General features: G+C 47.5%; 1 protein-coding gene across 2 annotated transcripts in view; it reads left to right on the top strand.

The window, feature by feature from the left end:
* The window catches only part of KBTBD12 (kelch repeat and BTB domain containing 12), a 72611-nt gene extending 61804 nt beyond the window's left edge, over positions 1-10807 (top strand). Inside the window, exon 5 of one of the 2 annotated variants that reach the window (XM_049641111.1) lies at positions 10659-10807. In XM_049641111.1, the coding sequence (XP_049497068.1) occupies positions 10659-10777 (119 nt within the window). In that variant the 3' untranslated portion in view covers positions 10778-10807. Of the gene's footprint in view, positions 1-6139; positions 7466-10658 lie in introns of those variants that run through there. The other variant, XM_049641110.1, reaches the window with a different exon arrangement.
* Positions 10808-17581: the final 6774 nt, after the last annotated feature.

The raw sequence follows: 17581 nt of genomic DNA, 5'->3' as shown, positions 1-17581 counted from the left end.
ACTATTTTAAAAAGGTGTGTAAAAACTCAAGATAAATTAAAATGGATATTAAAAATGTTCAAAGAATACAAAAAGAAGGAAAGAGAAAATCAAGGTACAAAAATAAAAGGAATCATAAAATAGTGACCTAAATCTAAACATATCAATACTTACATTAAATATAATGGTCTTTATCAGGTAATTTCATCTCATAGACCTTCCACCTGTGCTTAAGGAAAGTGTAATCTCATTTAAAAAAATAAAAAAGATGTCTTCCTCTTGGGAAAATAAAACTCAAAATATTTTCTTGAAAGAATCATTTCCTATTTTAACTCCTCCATGTAACTTTAAGCATAAAATGAATTCTATATTTCTTATACATAAACCCAGAATACTTAGTAGGAGTTCATTTACAAACCATTACATAGAATGTCAATTATCACTTGATCAAAAGGAATTTTACATATCCATTTCTACAACTTGGTGGAAAATATAAAATCTTTGATTAACTAATTGAATTTATAGACAGAGAAAGAACGTGACCATGCAACATGATTTTATAATTACACTGATATCTCTAGAGGGCTATAGAGAACCATTGCTTCCCCGTCCACCTCCTTTGCAGACAGACAACTACGTATACTCAGCCATTCATTTGGGGTTTTTTTCCCCATTTGAATGGACTCTTGGTTTCTTCCACTAGCTGAAGCCATCAGCCGCTGGTTATGCCTACTTGTGACATTTATGACCCTCCTCTTCCTGATTGAGTCAGGAGCAGTTAAGTGGCTCCTTCCACTGATATGTGGCCCCTTCACCACTAGGGTCCCCTCAGCGGAGGACAAACCAATTTAGCCTGGGGTCCATTACTCATTTCATGATTTATTATTTATTCACATTCCCCTTCATTCAAAATGAAATAGAACTTGAGATGGCTTATAGAGATGCATACAACGCAATAAGATAGAAATTAAAGTAAATCAGGTAATTGAATGAAAGGAAAATGAAAATAGAAAAAGAAAATCAAGCAAGATGAGGTGATGTCAGTACATAAAGGTGCCTGAAGTTCTTTTGCCCTGGCTATGTCTGGACTGCCAATTTATCTCTGATCTTACTAGAGGCCAGAGCAGAAAGGAAAGCACTCCCTGTCAGAGATGTGCAGTACCCTCAAGGGAAGAACAAGCCACTGCTTAGAACGTACACATCTTTTAAACATGGGAGAAACTTCTCCCCATAGCCTCATATAGAGTAGTGGGAAATGCCCCCAGCAATGCTCCCATAATGAATAAAATGGCAAGTTAGCATCGCACTGAAGAGTAAGTCAAAAGAAAACAACTCTACAAAGGTCTAAAATATTCTAAGTTTTTGGCTTTCTGGTAGTCTGATTGAATTCAAGGATGAAATTTAAATTTTTTTTTAATGTTTATTTATTTTTGAGACAGAGAGAGAGCATGAATGGGGGAGGGTCAGAGAGAGAGGGAGACACAGAATGGGAAGCAGGCTCCAGGCTCTGAGCTGTCAGCACAGAGTCCAACGCGGGGCTCGAACTCACGGACCGTGAGATCATGACCTGAGCCGAAGTCAGAGGTTTAACCGACTGAGCCACCCAGGTGCCCCTCAAGGATGAAATTTAGACTGAAGTGTGCTTCTCAGATTTTTCCACTGAGGTACCACCAACGACAGACAGCACCCCCCTAAAATACATAGGGGTGCAATCCAAGACAGTCTACCACATAGATGGAATTTCTTTGACAGCTCATTATTTATCTCAAAACTTCTATTTACTTCATGTAAAATAATGTTTCAGACCACTTACTCTTGGAAGTGTCAGGATGCAGGGAGAGTTTCTTGACTCCTTTAATAATTAAGTGTGTTTATTTTTGGAATATTAGCTGAATTGAAAAAAGCTGACATTGAGTTCAACCTCCAGTTTCTTTCTCCTTGTTAGTGTGATAATGTTTCCAGAACCCAAACTCTCATAAATAGGTAGGTACAAATGCCAACCCCTGATTCCTTGCTTTATGAGCTCTGTTAGCAGAAATTTAGGACAGCATCCAGGATGGCCCCACCAGAACGTGTGGCCCTGCCCAGGTGATTCTGGGACGGGGGAGGGGAGGGGCAGCGTGGCAGGGGTCTGTGCTCTTCCTGAGAGTTCAAGCCCCCCACAAGCATGCCTGTTTTCTAGAACACTAGTTCAGAGCTTTCATACTCAAGAGAGCTTACTGGCTGTCTTCTTCACTTCCTTGCCACTGATGCAATAATTTTCATTCCATATAAATAAAGTAAGAGATTTCTAGAAAAGCTGGTAATAGGCATACATACATGGTTTTTTAAAAAATGTCTCCCCAATAAACACTGCAATGAGCAGAAGGAAGCAAAATTAGTGAAGAAAACTGTCTACTTGGAAATTGTAAAAGGCCCCAGCCTGCATTAAGTTGCAGAAGGACGCCAGAAGCCTTCACCCAGCTGAAACAAAGCAAAACAAAAAAAACAGTAAGCCAGATGTGGCAACGGTAAAAGACACATTCCAAGACAATGGTAGTAAGATGGAGAAGGCCGTTTCATCTCAATAGGAGTAACAAGCAAGAAGATGGAACATTGTACTGGACGCCTGTCATGTTTTAGGGGCTGACAGCATTTCCAGCAGCAGTGCCCACAGCCACAGCAGCCAGCCGTGTGAAGGAGCAGTGGTAGTGCTCTCCCCTGACAGGGCCTCCCGCCAAGCCTCCAGCTCTCCTCAATCTGTTGACCTACCTTCCTTGCAATAAATCCCCATTTTTGGAAAGCCAGCCCAATTTGGTTTCTGCTGTGGCTACCAAGAACCTGAACTGACACAAAGGGCATGACCCTTTTGTGTTTAACAACTTTGAAATATACATACCAGAAATGTATACAAATCATAAGACAAATGGATAAATCCGCAAAATCTGCATGGACTTTAAGATACCTTTCTCATAAATGGACAGATCAAATAGGTATTGAAAAAAAGAAATCAAAGCAAAAAGAGATTTAGAGCTTTGTGTTAATTTAAGCTAATTAAATAAGAATTCATTATTAGATTAATTAAATTAATCTAAATAAGAATTCAAATCAGTTCCTCAGTCCCACTAGCAATATTTCAAATTATTCAATACCACATGTGTCTAAAGGTTGCTGTGTTGGACATCATGGATTATAAAACATTTCCTTCATCACAGTAAGTTCTACTGGACAGAATTAGTATAAAGAAAATGTCACACACACACACACACACACACACACACACAGAGGAATATTATTCGACCATGAAAAAGAAGGAAATCCTGCCATTCGCCACAACAAGGATGAACTGGGAAGACAACGTGCTAAATGGAATAATCTGGACACACACAAAAAAACAAATACTATACCATCTCACTTATATGTGGAATCTAAAATAGTGATGTTCACAGATGTGGAGTGTGGAATGGTGGTTGCCAGGGACTTGGGGTGGGGAGACTGATGATGTTGGTCAAAGGCTTTCAGTTATAAGATGAGTAAGTTCTGAGAATCTAACATACAGCATGGTGACTACAATTAGCAATACTGTATTGTATACTTGAAATGTGCTTTAGTGTTCTCACTACACACATGCACACACACACAAAGGTAACTGTGTGGTGACGGATGTGTTAATTCACTTGATTGTGGTATTCATCTCACAATGTATACCTTAAACATATATAATTTTTGTCAATTAGCCTCAGTAAAGCTGGAAAAAAATATTCACCTTTATACCTAATTTTGTATTTGTAATTTTGTGATATTTTCCTTAAAGAGGACCACCAAATTTATATAAGCTTTAGGTCCCACTCATTGTCCTCATCAATATACTGTGGAAAATACAGTGATACCACGATGTCCCCCTTCATTCAATAGAGCTTAGTAGTTACGAGCACAGGTTTTGAGAACTGCGTATCTGGGTGCATATTCCGGGTCTGCCACTTCTAACTGTATGCCTGTAGCCACAGCATTTAATTGCTGTAAGTTTTTCCAAATCTGTAAAACTGGAATAACAAGAGTGCTGGCTCACAGGCTTATTTATGAGGATGATATAACACAGTGTCTCAAATGCAGCCAGCACATAGTGAGCACAGTAGACAGTACACATACAATAAATATCAGTTTTTACTATTTTCTGGTGTTTGGGGAGTGAAGAGTCTTTCAGGAAATGCAGGTGAAAAAAAGACATTTTCAGGGAAATGAAAGCTGAAGGGTTTGCAGTAGACCTCCTCTAAAGTATATACTTTATCACAGTATATACTTTATCATACATTATCATAGGTGAAGTCTAAGATGCAAAAAATAATGAAGAGCAATGAAAGTGTAAATATGTGGGTTAATTCTAAATGAGCATTTACTGTGTAAAACAATAATGATAATGTCTTGCACAGTTAAAAGATATGTAGAATTTAAATGCACACCAACAGTTGCTAATAAATTGGGAGGGCAGTAAATATAATTAAACTATTCTAAAGCCCTCCAAGAAGAGGGTCAAGCATTGATTATCTTTAGGTCTTGATAAGTTGAGTATGCATGTTTTACTTTCTAGGATAAACACCAAAAAAAAAAAAAAAAAAGAAGAAGAAGAAGAAAGAAAGAAACAGGGTTTATAACTTCTGAATCAGTAGAGGGAAGGAAATGGAATAATAAAAAATACTCAGCCAATCTAAAAGATGGAGTTAAAAGAGAAAAGAAAGTGAGACAAGGACAATCCACAAATGAGGTGGTAGATTTAAACCAAAATAGATCAGTAATTACATTAACTATAAATGGATTAAATTCTCCAGTTAAAAGACAAAAATCATTAGAATCGTTCTTGAAATCTGACTTTTTAGTATTTATCATATCAGTCAAAAGACTGCTGATGGAACTTATTCTAGAGTAAGAAGATCACTCATAACAATGAATTTATAAATGGTAAAATTTATATGTACTTAATAACAGACTCAAAATGTGTATACTAAAAATTGACAGAACTAAAAGGAGAAACAGACAAATCCATAATCTTAGTGGAATATTTTAACAAAACTCTCTCGGTACCTGGAAGAACAAGCCCACAAAAATCAGTAAATACATGGAAGTGTTAGCTAACATGACCCAATGAGTGTATATGGGACATTGCACCAACAACTACAAAATACACATCCTTTACAGGCACATATGGACCATTTTCAAAAATTGACAATATGCCAGGATTGGGCACTTTTGTATATATTATCTCCTCTGATCATCATAAAATTATGAAATAGTCATCCAGACCAGGAATCTTCCATCTGCCCCTCCAGACTCACCCTGCCCCATTCTCTGTCATGCTCTATGTCCTGCGAAGCCGACGTATACTGGGTGCATTCACAGACACCTTTCTCCTCTGGCTTCTGGTTGGGTTCAGCCAATGGGAGGCAAGAGCAGAGATTGTTGGGTGAAAGGAGGGTAGAGTCAGGGCATTTCCTGTCCCTGCCTCCTCCCTGTGGGGTTGCTGAGGATGACTGCTCCATCTTCTCCACCTATGTCTGCTGCAACCAGGCTGCACTCTCCAGACAGCTTCCCTCCCCAAGTCCAGTCCCTATTCCTTCCCTTGCTGCCTCTCAGGTCTAGGGGTGGTAATAGCCCTTGATGTTCTTATCCCTGGAGGATTGTGCCATCCCTTGTGGGTCTTCTTGAACCCTGCCCACACCTTTCCAACAGTCCCTTCACTAAATTCTCTTCAAATCATCCAGATAGGGTGAGCCATCTGTTTCCTGCAAGGACCCTGGCTTAGTATTAGCATCCCTGTCTGCCTTTATGGAAACATAAACTCAGGGAGGTCAGCAACTCATACAAGGTCACAAGCTGTATCTCCCCTACAGGTGTAGAAATAGGACAATTTCATCTGTAGCTCCCAACATTAATAAATTAGCAAATGTAGACAGTAGTATACCCTGTTAGTATGTCAAATAATTTCTGAATGTGAGTTGTAACATGGCCTTTGTTAGTTTCTTAAATGTCAGGGGCATTGTGCCTTCCATTTAAAGTATGTTTATTCAGTTGTTTTTTCATTTTGGTACTTGATGCCTTTTAGAGGAAGTTGTTAAATAGAGTGAAAATGGCCTCTGAATTTACTACCCCCATGATATTTTTGTCTTCCTACCTTGCTATTTTTCAGATCGACATGAAGTTATCTCCAAAGAAATACTGGAGCTAGACCCATGGGAAAACCAGTGGAATGTTGTAGCCATTGATGTCCTCATGCATGACAGTTACGATGTCTGCCTGGTGGCCAGGATGAACCCCCGAGACCTCATCCCCCCACCTTCAGATTTGGTGGAAGAAGGCAGTGAGCACTGAAGTCAGTGTTTGCTGTAGGACCTCCTGCTACATCTGCACAGGAGGCATTAGGAATGGAGAGAGCCACAGGCCCCAGCCAGTCACCCTGGACATGTGTGTTGCAGGCATAGCGGTCCATGTGCATAGCAGCGTGTGCTTGGTGCTGTGATAGGGAGTGAGCAGAGTGTGTGCTCAGGGACCTCCAGTCGGCTAGGATGGACAAGACATTACAAGGCCAAGTGTGGCGACAGCACAGGAAGAACACAGGGTGGGTGCCATAGGAATCGGGTGATGGAGGGACCTCATGCTGCTGGGACTCAAGGACTGCACTGTCAAGGAGCAGGCCTTTCACCAGGGCCTCGGAGGATGAGGAAGAAGCAGTCCCATGGGTGCAGCTGATGGGGACATCACAGAAACAGCTGAGCAAAGGCCCAGAGCTGGGTCAGGTTGCCGGGGCCATAGGCTCTGCTACTAAGGTTGGAAAAGAAGGTTGCAGATAAGTGACCAACACCTGGAAAAGCAAGGACTGTGGACCTGGTGTCTGAGCAGGGGAATTATCTCAACATCCTGTGATGTTAAAGGAAGACTTCTCTCTCTGCTCTGTTCTGGTTTCAGTCTTACAAAGGCTTTCTATTCTCGTGTATGATACTCTTCTACTGCAACGACATTGCCCAAAACGGGGCTAGCGGTGGACCACAAGTTGCCAACAGCTCAGGCACTCAAGCCCAACCACAGTGAGCAGAGAGGAACTCCACCCTGGGCCAGGGCAGTGCCAGGGACAGAGATGGGGAGCCCTGCTACCCTGGCCCACTCAGGTTGGCACAGTGCCCTGGACGAGACTTATCCAAGCTGCCCTTGGTCGGCTCTCAAGTGCATATGACCTTCTGGACACTGGCCCTGGCTGCATGCAACTGGCCTAGGCCACCCATAGTCCAGGCCCTGGAGTGAAGGAGAGAGGAAGCATATCCTTTTGGCTACCTGCCGCCTGCCCTCTTACCCAGCCTTTGCAATATCTTCCCCAAGACTGGAAGGTAGGGATGGAGCTGCCTGCTTCAGCCCCCGGTTGAGCATCATCAGAAAACAGGCACTCCCAAAATATGCTTTAGGGCTGACATGTAAATGACACGTGGGAAATCCATCTATTTTCCTGGCCATCCATACTCTTGGAAGCACAATGGATTCAAAGAATGCATTTTGGTAGCTTCTCCCGAGTTTCCCAGTGCACGGGACTCTTGCTTACACAGGAGTGGTCAGCAAATTCCCTAGAATTTTCCCAGAAGGAGACAATGCTAGATCGAGATGGCTCTTCTCTGGTGCAGAGCTGTGTGGCCGTGATGCCCATCAGCCCATGTCGCCAGATTCCAGCGAGAGGCTACACCAGGCAGAAGAGCCAGGTCCATGGAAACTGGAGCCAGTTGGAAACCTGCTTCTGCCACCACCCAGGGGGTCCACTTAGACCAGTGCAGGTTGTCCCCAAGTAGGCCAGGCTCTGGGAGGGCAGGGGCCGTGTCTGTCACTTTGCACTTTGCAACTGTGCTACTCGAAGCCCGCAGTGAGCAAAGTGTGCTTGTAGGCAGTGAGGTGCAAACACATTCTCTGTGTTTATACAGAGGGTTCTAAGAACACTACTCACGTGAGTTCAAATGAGCTGATCCTTCTCCACAATCTGTGGATTATTTTTCTTGCTGCAAAGGCAGAGCAGTTCTGGGAGTGGGCAGTGCTGGCCATGGAAGCCATGGTTGCAGAGAGCCCCCCACAGGTCTGTTTCCCCAACTTCCTCTTAGCAGAACCACGGTGCCTGCTGCACACACACACTAGAAGCTGCCACATTTCCGTGTGTCAAGGAGGCCTGTTCGGCACGTCGTGATCCATCTTCTAGAGGCACTGGGTTCAAGATCTCGGCCCTAGTGCCAGCGTTGCTACTTAGCCAGCCGTGTGATCTTGGCCAAAAATAACCTTTTCTAAAGCCTCATTTTCCCCACATGAAGGATGGGAAGAAAAATCATTTCTAGGGTTGGTGTGAGGACCGAGTGAGAAAGTGCTGAGCACAGTCCCTGCTCGATACTAAGACAATAAACATCCTTCACCTGCCGTTATTTCTAGTAGCACCGTCATTGTAGTCTGCATTTCCCAAAGCATGGTGCCCACAACAACCAGTACTTGAGTGGACTCGTGAGATTATAGGGGAGCCGTGCATGTGGTGTGAGGGGGTTCTTAGCTCCCCAGAGCCAGCCACTCAGGCCCTCCAGGTGGTGTGCAGGTAAACAAGCAAGCCTTCGCTTTAGTGTCTATTTTAAGCCCGAGGTGCTTTTTGTCTGACTTTCATATTTGTAATTAAAAACAAGATGTCTCTGCCCTCCTGCTGGCAGATATTGTCAGAGATTCGGCTTTGAATTCCTCCTGCTCCTTTCCTCATCTCAGCTGAAGGCTGTCCCAGTATCTCAGTGGAGGACTCTCAGAAAACATCGACTCTGCGTGAGGCAGGACTTCCGGACACTGAGCAGCACACCATAGTAGGGAAATGATCCGGAGGCTGAGGCTGGCAAGAGATGGCAGCCATCAGCTCAGCCCCGTCTGGTCTGCATCCGCCAAGAAAGCACCACTGTTCTCACTGATCGACTTTATGATGAGCAAATGCTTTCAGTTTGAACTTACAAAATAAAAATGTACGATAATGAACCATCACTTTTATTGTTTTTCATATTGCAATTCCATGTAGACTTCTCTTGAAGAAGGGACTCCTGTGCCCAGCAAGTACTGAGCATCCCAGGGAGGGCAGGGAGGGACGTCCCGCCAGAAGATCACGGGGAGCAAGCAAGGCCCAGAGGCCAGGACGTGTGAGGTGGGAAGGGGGGCAGGAGGTGACCCTGCTTCCAGGACGGTTGAAACACAGGAGGATGTCAGGAAAAAGAGATGAGGCCAATCATGAAAGGCCTTGGATGCCACACCAAGGAGTCGGTCGCTGCCTTGACACCTCGGTTTCAGGCAGGGAAGTCCTTCAGGAACAACCCTCCAGGGTGCAGTGTGGATGGGCAGGGTGAGAGCAGACACGGGCAGGAGTCCCTGTCACCGAAGCTGAACTAACCTGGTAACCGCGAGGTTAGGACAGCAAGTCCATTGCACAGAAACAGAGGGTGTGTGTGGTTTGCTAGCAGATTCAGAGAGCAGAGAGATGCTGGGAGCTTTACCACAGGAGAATGGCCAGTCACCCAAAACCAAAACCCAGAAAATGTTTTCAGGGGTCCTGCCCCCTCTACCAGTGACCCTTAAAGACAGCCACCAACCAGATGGCTTCAGCCGTTCACACAGGGCCCAGCCGGGAGTCATCAAGAGAGAAAAGAGGGGGGGCGCCTGGGTGGCTCAGTCGGTTAAGCGGCCGACTTCGGCTCAGGTCATGATCTCGTGGTCCGTGAGTTCGAGCCCCGCGTCGGGCTCTGTGCTGACAGCTCAGAGCCTGGAGCCTGTTTCAGATTCTGTGTCTCCCTCTCTCTGACCCTCCCCTGTTCATGCTCTGTCTCTCCCTGTCTCAAAAATAAATAAAACGTTAAAAAAAAGAGAGAGAGAGAAAAGAGGGTTTGGGGTGTAGTTGACTCACCCCACTTCTTTGCCAGCCCTAGCGGCCCCAGCTGGCCCCATCCTTGTTTGCAACAACAAGGAGGCTGTCCCAGCTCATCAGGAAGTCCTGCATGAAGCGGTTACAGAAGCCACTGCTTGTACCATAGCTAGCTTAACAGGCCATGTGGAATAGTCTCAGCCAAAGGGATCTAGAGGGACATCTCTAGAGGGACTTTTGGAAGGGTTTTCTCTGCCAAGTCTTTTCAAGTCTGTGTGCCACTGGGGCTGCAGCCACTGCCCTGCAGTGACAAGGAGACAAACAGAGGCAGCTGCAGTTGACCCATAGATGGGGACCACCTGGGGGCGTGGAGAGACCCAGGTCCTGGATAACACGCTGAAGCCACGGAATGAACCAGCCATGGGACTTTTTGCCACATGCCACCTGTTTCGATAAATGTTCCCTAAGTTCAGACTTCCCTGAGTTACTTGCAGCCCAAGATTTCCCAACACTCCAACCCTCCCCCACCAAAGCCACTTGCTCCTGGGGTGACATTTGCTAGCCCCGCCCAAGGGAGGACTCAAACAGTCCAGTTGCTGGGATATCTGAGAGTGTCTTCATTCCCTCTGTGAGGGGAGTTCTGCATGCCTGGCCGATGGTTTCCGAGCTATCTCTCCAGTATTTTCCTCTCAAAACTCCAGTGTTTTTGTTTCCTACTAATCCCACCCGCCACCTGTTTTTGTGAATAAAATGTTCTGGGGGCACAGCCACACTCACCATGTACGTTTTGTCTTTCCGGCTGCAGCAGCAGACCCAAGGAGCTGCGATGGAGACCTCCGGCCCGTGAAGCCCAGAATATTTACCATCTGGTCCTTCACAGAAAAGGTTTGCCAACTTCCAGTGCCTTCCATCAGATTCCCTTGACGAGAAATACTGAGCTAAGGAAATACATCCATTATAAAGGAAAATAGATGCCTAGTCTTTTGTTTTCACATATATACCATGGTTCTCTTCCATTCTGCTTTTACTCAGCAATATGGCTAAAAGAGAGGGTTTCACTTTCTTTTTTATGGGCCATATTGCACCTTATCACAGGTGTGACCTAATTTCTCTAACAGATCACCCAGGGATGGGGATTTCACAGTTGTTCCCTCCAGCTGTTACTTGAAGGGGTAGGGATCTGACCTGCTCTATTGCTGTGAGCTGTGGCACCCAATTCCAGACTGGCGGTTGTTTGGAAAGTGGGCTTTGCACGGCACTTAGGTTCTCTGTAGAGGCCGGGAGCCTGGGAGACAGATGCAGGGGCGTGCCCGGCTGTGCTGCATGTGGTCTCAAGCCACTCAGTGGCATCTGGGCTTATGGAGAGACATGACAGGTAGCAGCCAAGTTAGGAAGCAGAGTGGATTCATGCAAAGGCTGGTCTGAGCCGCACTGAAGGGCTCACGAGGAGGGCACCCAGTCAGCACCGAGAGGGGCACCTGATGTGTGAGCGTGGTCACAGCCCACATGGGAGGCCAGGCACCTCCCTCAGCATTGAAAGACCCAGCAGTGGGTCATCTCCAAGGGCCAGTGCAGCACAGGAAAAATGAGGTCAGAAAGAGCAACCGAAGCTTCTGGTGCCACACCAAACCCGGGGCTCTTCACCCCCAAGGGCACTTCCTTTGAGTCAGAGGCATGGTCTAAGGCCCAGCAGTGGCAATGATCACCGGTTTCTCTGCCTTCGCAATGCTGTGGGTCTCCAGAACCATATTCTAAGGGGAGCAAGCCGACTCTGTGTCTGTAGCATCTGAGGGGCAGGCCCTGGGAGGACGGACCAGGGAGAGGGCAGGATCAGGACATCCCATGGCACAGATCTGACAGCTCCGGCCCAGATGGAGCCACTCTCCCCCTTTCTCCACTTGGCACATTGGAGGGCTCAGCCCTGAGCTAGCAGGAGGCCCCTTGCCACCAAGGAGCTACTCAGAGGGGAGCCTCGCGAGGAGGATCAGAACTCACCCGCAGTGGGGAACCTGGTCTTTCTCACTTTTCTTGAGCCAGGGCTGAGCTGGGCAGAGATCCGTGATGCAGGGCCCTGCCCTCCACAAGTTCACGTTCTAGAGGAGAGATGAATGCATATGCAACAAAGGACATCTTATGAGGGGTTGGAGTCTACACATTTTGCACTCACTCTGCCCAAGTGGTTTCCAATCATTATGTGCACAACTTTCAGCCGGAAAAAAAGTCACTGGCTGGCTCAGTGGGTAGAGCATGTGACTCTTGATCTCAGGGTTGTGAGTTCTAGCCCCACATTGGGCATAGAGATTAGTTAAAATACCAGCACACATACTCTCTAATCGCCACCAAGCCCTACCAAAAAAAGTTTTCTGTCTCAAAAGCAGACCCACGCAAGCACCACCTTGCTGGCCTCTCTCATGGCCCAGAACCCCAGGTGCAGGTAGCTGGGTGCAGAGAAAGCGGGGCCAACCAGTTCCCATCCCAGCCCCACACCCTGCTGTGTGGCCTTGGGCACCCCTCATCCCCTCTCCTACCTTTCTGGTCCCTACCTAGACAGTGGGACTAATCATTTCTACTCCACTTGCAGGGTGTTGGAGAATGAATGAAGTGAAGTGCATATCCCCCCTTGGAGGAGAAAATTTCGTAACCTGGGGGAGTGACCCTGGGGCCTCTCTCTACCCACAGCTCTCCAGGGCCACATCCCACACCACCCACTTTATGTGACCTGAAACCTCTCTGCCTCAGTTTCTCAGTCTGCGAAAAGAAGGGTGAGAAAGAACAGCATCGGTCTCAGGATACCTGTGAAGACCAGACATTTGGACCAGACCGTTGTTCAGAGCTATGAAGAGATTAGAACAGTCTTCTGTTGCTCTGATTTCTCCAGCTCCCCCCACAGCACCAAGAACTCTTCACTCTTGCGACACACTCTTGCTGAGTATCTACCATGGTCCATGCACTGCTCTGGGAACTCCCCTCTTCAGTCTCTCCAGAACATAGAAAGCTAAGCCAAAGGAAAAAAATAAATAAAAATCAGGGCATCATTAACCCCGGAGAGGAAAGCTAGCCACACCTTACCAAGGCTCAGCTATGACTGGTGTTTACATCAGTTTATAAGAACGCAAAGCCTGAGCTGGAATTAATGACTAGGAAGGGAATAGGGGCAGGGACATGGGTGAGGACAGGGACAAAAGATCCTCAACAAGCAGGCACCCTCCACTCCTATGCCGGGTGTTCTCCATTATTGCAGGAAAGGGCCTTCCATGCCCGAGTCACTGAAGAGCCTCGGCAGGGCAGCGCCTGGTTCTCAGGAGCTAATGGACCCACAGTTTGGAGGCCCTGGAACCAGCAAAACTCAGAGCTGGCCTGGAAGCACTACAGGCCCAACCTCTCACCCACCAGAAGGGGGACCCCAGGCCCAAGCTGGGAAGGACTCTTGCAAGGCCATACCAGGAGCTGGTGGCAGAACCAAACACGACCCACTCAGCTGACCCCGGTCCCCTCCCCACTCGCTCTTGTGCATGCACGTGGTGGAGAACGTCACTGCTTAAAGACCACGAAACAGCACCAGGTGTGGCCCTCGGGGCCTCTCTGAGCCTCTGTTGCCCCATCTGTAAAATGGGGGTATAGTAGTATGCAACCCTTAGGGTATGGGGGTTAAAAGCACGCATGTAGATGAAGCGCCTAGGGGAATATTGACTCACCTAAAAGTTAGGGGTCTGCATTACCATTAATTATCATTAATTCCTCTACCAGGAAGAGACAATCTCTGTGGTGCAATGTCAAGTGAAAAGGGCAAGATGGAGAACTAAGTATATAACCCGGTTCCATTGGCGGGATGTTGACAAGGCCATGAGCACCACCACACGTCTGTGTCCATGTATGCATGTGTGTGAGTGTTTATGAGAGTGTTATGTGTGTATGCAGACGCATGTGTATATGTGTACAAGAGCGTGTGTGCCTATAGTGTGTGTATGGCAGTGTGTGAGTGTGTATATATGTATGAGTGTGCCCTGTAGGGGTGAATACAAACCTAAAACTAAAGAAATTGAGTCTTATCTGGTGCATGACAGGAAAACCAGACCCTCTCCTACACTTCAGCATTTCCTTTAGAAAAGTTGACATTGTAAATGCTATATCTCTGTCTCCTTGAGATGTATGTAAATCTCTCTCTTTTTTTTTAAGTTTATTTATTTAGAGAGAGAGAGCAAGAAAGCAGGGGACAGAGAGAGAGAGAGAGAGAGAGAGAATCCTAAGCAGGCTCCACACTGCCAGCACAGAGCCCCACGTGGGGCTCGAACTCACAAACTGTGAGTTCATGACCTGAGCCCAAATCAAGAGTTGGACACCCAACCAACTGAGCCACCCAGGTGCCTGGTATGTCACTCTCTTTTAAAGTTTAATAACGGGGTGCCTGGATGGTTCAGTTGGTTGAACATGAGACTCCTGATTTCTGCTCAGGTCATGATCTCAGAGATCATGAGATTGAGTCCTGCATCAGGCTCTGCACTGACAGCATGCAGCCTGCTTGGGATTCTCTCTCTCTCTCTCTCTCTCTCTCTCTCTCAAAAATTTAAAAAAAAAAAAAGCTAAATAAGGAGGCACCTACCTGGCTCAGTCAGAAGAGCATGTGACTCTTAATCACAGGGTTGTGAGTTCGAGCCCCACATTGGGTGTAGAGATGACAAAAAAAATAAATAAATAAAATAAACTTTTTAAAAATAAATAAAAGCTAAATAAGCTTCTTGACGGTTTTGCATCCTGGGACTGGTTTTCTCAGAGTCAAGCCTCCCTCTTTAAAATGTAAACATTCTGAAGGTTGGTGCCTGTCCCCCCTCTTGCCAGGTCCCAGGACGCAACTGCCTGCTTGTCAAAGGATGGGAGGAATTTCACTTTTCCTCTGGGTAAAGACAACTAGCACGTGGGCAATGGCTTGTGTCTGCCAGGCTGTATAAAAAGGTAAGCTGTCATTTTCTTCTTTGCAACCTCTTTAGCGGATTACCCATGATGCATGCAGTCTGGTTCAATGCTTATTCAATAACAAAACTGTTTTCTTTCTCTTCTAACTTCGTGGAGAGGTTTTCTGGGTTGGCAAGAGATTTTAATTATTTTCCCAGCAGTATGTGCATGTGTACACGACTGAGTGTGTGTGTATACATGTGTGTGTGCCTGGGTGTATATGTAGGCACTGGGGGGTGTGGGGGTATATAGCAAGATTCCTAAGAAGCTGGTACACTGCACCCCTCCAGGACTCTGGAACTGGGAGACTGGGGTCAGACAGGGAAGGGAGAAACCAAATTTTTTTTTAAATTTTGTTTTAACATTTACTCATTTTTGAGAGACAGAGAGAACAGAGCATGAGCTGGGGAGGAGCAGAGAGAGAGGGAGACATAGAATCCAAAGCAGGCTCCAGACTCTGAGCTGTCAGCACAGAGCCCGAGCCCAGGCTGGAACTCATGGACCACAGGATCACGACCTGAGCCGAAGTCAGACGCTTAACCAACTGAGTCACCCAGGCGCCCCTGAAACCAAATTTTTTCTATATACTCTGTGTGGCAATTGAACTAAGCACATGCATTGTCTTTCAGAAAAAGACATAATTTCCAGTCACTTTGCACTGTCTGCAGGAGGGTTTTCTCTATATGACTAATGACAGTTAACCCAACCACAGCTCCCTACGGGCCCTATATCCTTCAGTCATTTAACCTCCAAAGCGCTTGGCAGACTTGCCAGCCAATCGCTGCTGCTGTGATCACTCCCATTTTAGAGACAGGAAGACTGATGCTTGTCCAAAGTCAGGGGGTTGGGGGCACACCGGGGTGGGGAGTCACACCCAGACCTGTCTCTGTGTGCCAACCACGTGCCCAGTGTGCTTCCAGCGTAGGAGTCCGAGTGGCGGCACCCACAGCTGGTCCCTGGGGACCTACAGCCCTCAGTCCTGCGTCCCTGGCTCTCTCCGCTGGGAGCCACCCAGCCAGACTCTCCCCCGCTTCAGGGCTTTCGTCTCGCAGGATTCCGCCGCCCCCCGCCCAGCCCCAGTCTCGCCTGCAGCAGCTGCGGGTCAGACAGGACCCGGGTCAGACAGGCGGGGTGTGAAACTCAGGGCAGTCGGGACTCAAGGGCCAAGAACACTGATTACATCAGGCTCCCCGGAGGAGGGAGGTCAAGCTGCCAAACGGATTGCTCTTTGGCCCACTTAAACCCAGGAAGGACGAAGGATGGTAGCATATGGAGCGGGAAAACAGGGCCACCTGGAAAACGGCCTTGGACCTGGTGGCTCCAGCCGCAGACTAGCGGGTCACTGTCCCGTGGACAAGGGCTGCCCCGCCCAGGCGTCAGGTGCCAGCTAGCCAGGGCCGCCTCCTTCAGCGCCACCATCAGGGGGGCTCACCCTGCTTTTAGGGTCAAGGCCACGCCCCTCCTGGGGCGCCAGCCCCGACCCACCCTCTTTGCCCCTCTCCGGGAGGCCGCGTTTCCCAACTTTGCGGCCGTGAACCAGGCGAGGATGTCAGGGAAGCAGCTCCTCCCCCTGGTGGCCGGACCCGACAACTGCCTGCGTTGAGGCGGTGGGCCCCCACCCTACCCCCGGGACCAGGCTCGCTCCCCAGGCCCTGGCAGGGCCTGCTCCCGACACAACCAGGACAGCAGGGATCCGGAGAAGCAGGAACCGCATCGGCAAAGTCTCTTAGACCTGGTTTAGAAACAGGGTACCTAAAGAAGGTCTACAAAACGATAAGCAAAAGAGAAAAAAAAAAGAAAGGGGGGGGGGGGGGGGGGGGGGGGGGGGTGGTCGGGGGGGATGAGCAGCTGAGAAGACACCACTCCTCACCCCTCCTTTGGCAGAAAGCAGACAAGAGCGCCGTCCTGACCTGGCCTGGCCGGGACCCTCTGCCGCGTGGCGCTCCTCAGGGCAGCCTCTTTGGAGAATGGCTTGGCATTACTTGGTAAAGCTGAACGTGCAAACGCCCTGCTGCCCTCGCCCTTGCAGATGCAGAGGGAAGAAATCCTTGCCCCCAGGCCAAGGGAGGTGTAGGCATGCGTGCCAGGCATTCACAGCAGTGTTTTTTGTAATAACTGGGAAGGTGTCAGAAAATGAACCCAGCGCCCCTCAACGGAAGAATGGATGGCTACTCTAGGTGCATTCGTGCAACGGAACCAGCTGCAGAAATTAGAACAAACCAGAATACACACATCTGTGTGGATAAATCTCAGAAACATAACATTGAATGACAACAAGCATGTAGCCCGATTATAGATCCCGCATGAAACCACAGCGTAAAACATGCGAAATGATGCTGTGTATGAGTTAGAGATGTGTACGGATGTAATAAAGTAAATAACGTGGATGACAGAGATTCACAATGACCTCAGACAGGGTTACGTGTAGGGAGAGAGAGAAACGCGATGGAGAAAGGCCCATAGCTGACTTCGGTTTCATCAGAATGTCTCCAGGACCTCAAGGATTCCCAACCAAGTAGGAGGCAACATCAGGATTTGTTCTAGCCCTGTGATCTTCACACAGATATCTGTTACATTGTTCTCTATTCTTTCCTACATGTTTCCAATATATTTTATAAAGAGCCACACAGCACTCCATGGTTCTAACCCCAGCTCCCGCGCCACTGGCTGTGTGGCCTTGGCCCAGTCACTTAACCTGTCTGAATCTGAGCTTCCTTATCTGTATCAGGAAAATAGTAAGAGCTACCCTGTCAAGAGAAATGAAGGAGTCGGGGTCTG

The sequence above is a fragment of the Panthera uncia genome, chromosome A2 (assembly GCF_023721935.1).
Source record: "Panthera uncia isolate 11264 chromosome A2, Puncia_PCG_1.0, whole genome shotgun sequence".
Lineage (NCBI taxonomy): Eukaryota > Metazoa > Chordata > Mammalia > Carnivora > Felidae > Panthera > Panthera uncia.
The sequence above is the reverse complement of the archived record's forward strand: the minus strand, read 5'-3'. Positions and strand labels throughout refer to the sequence as shown.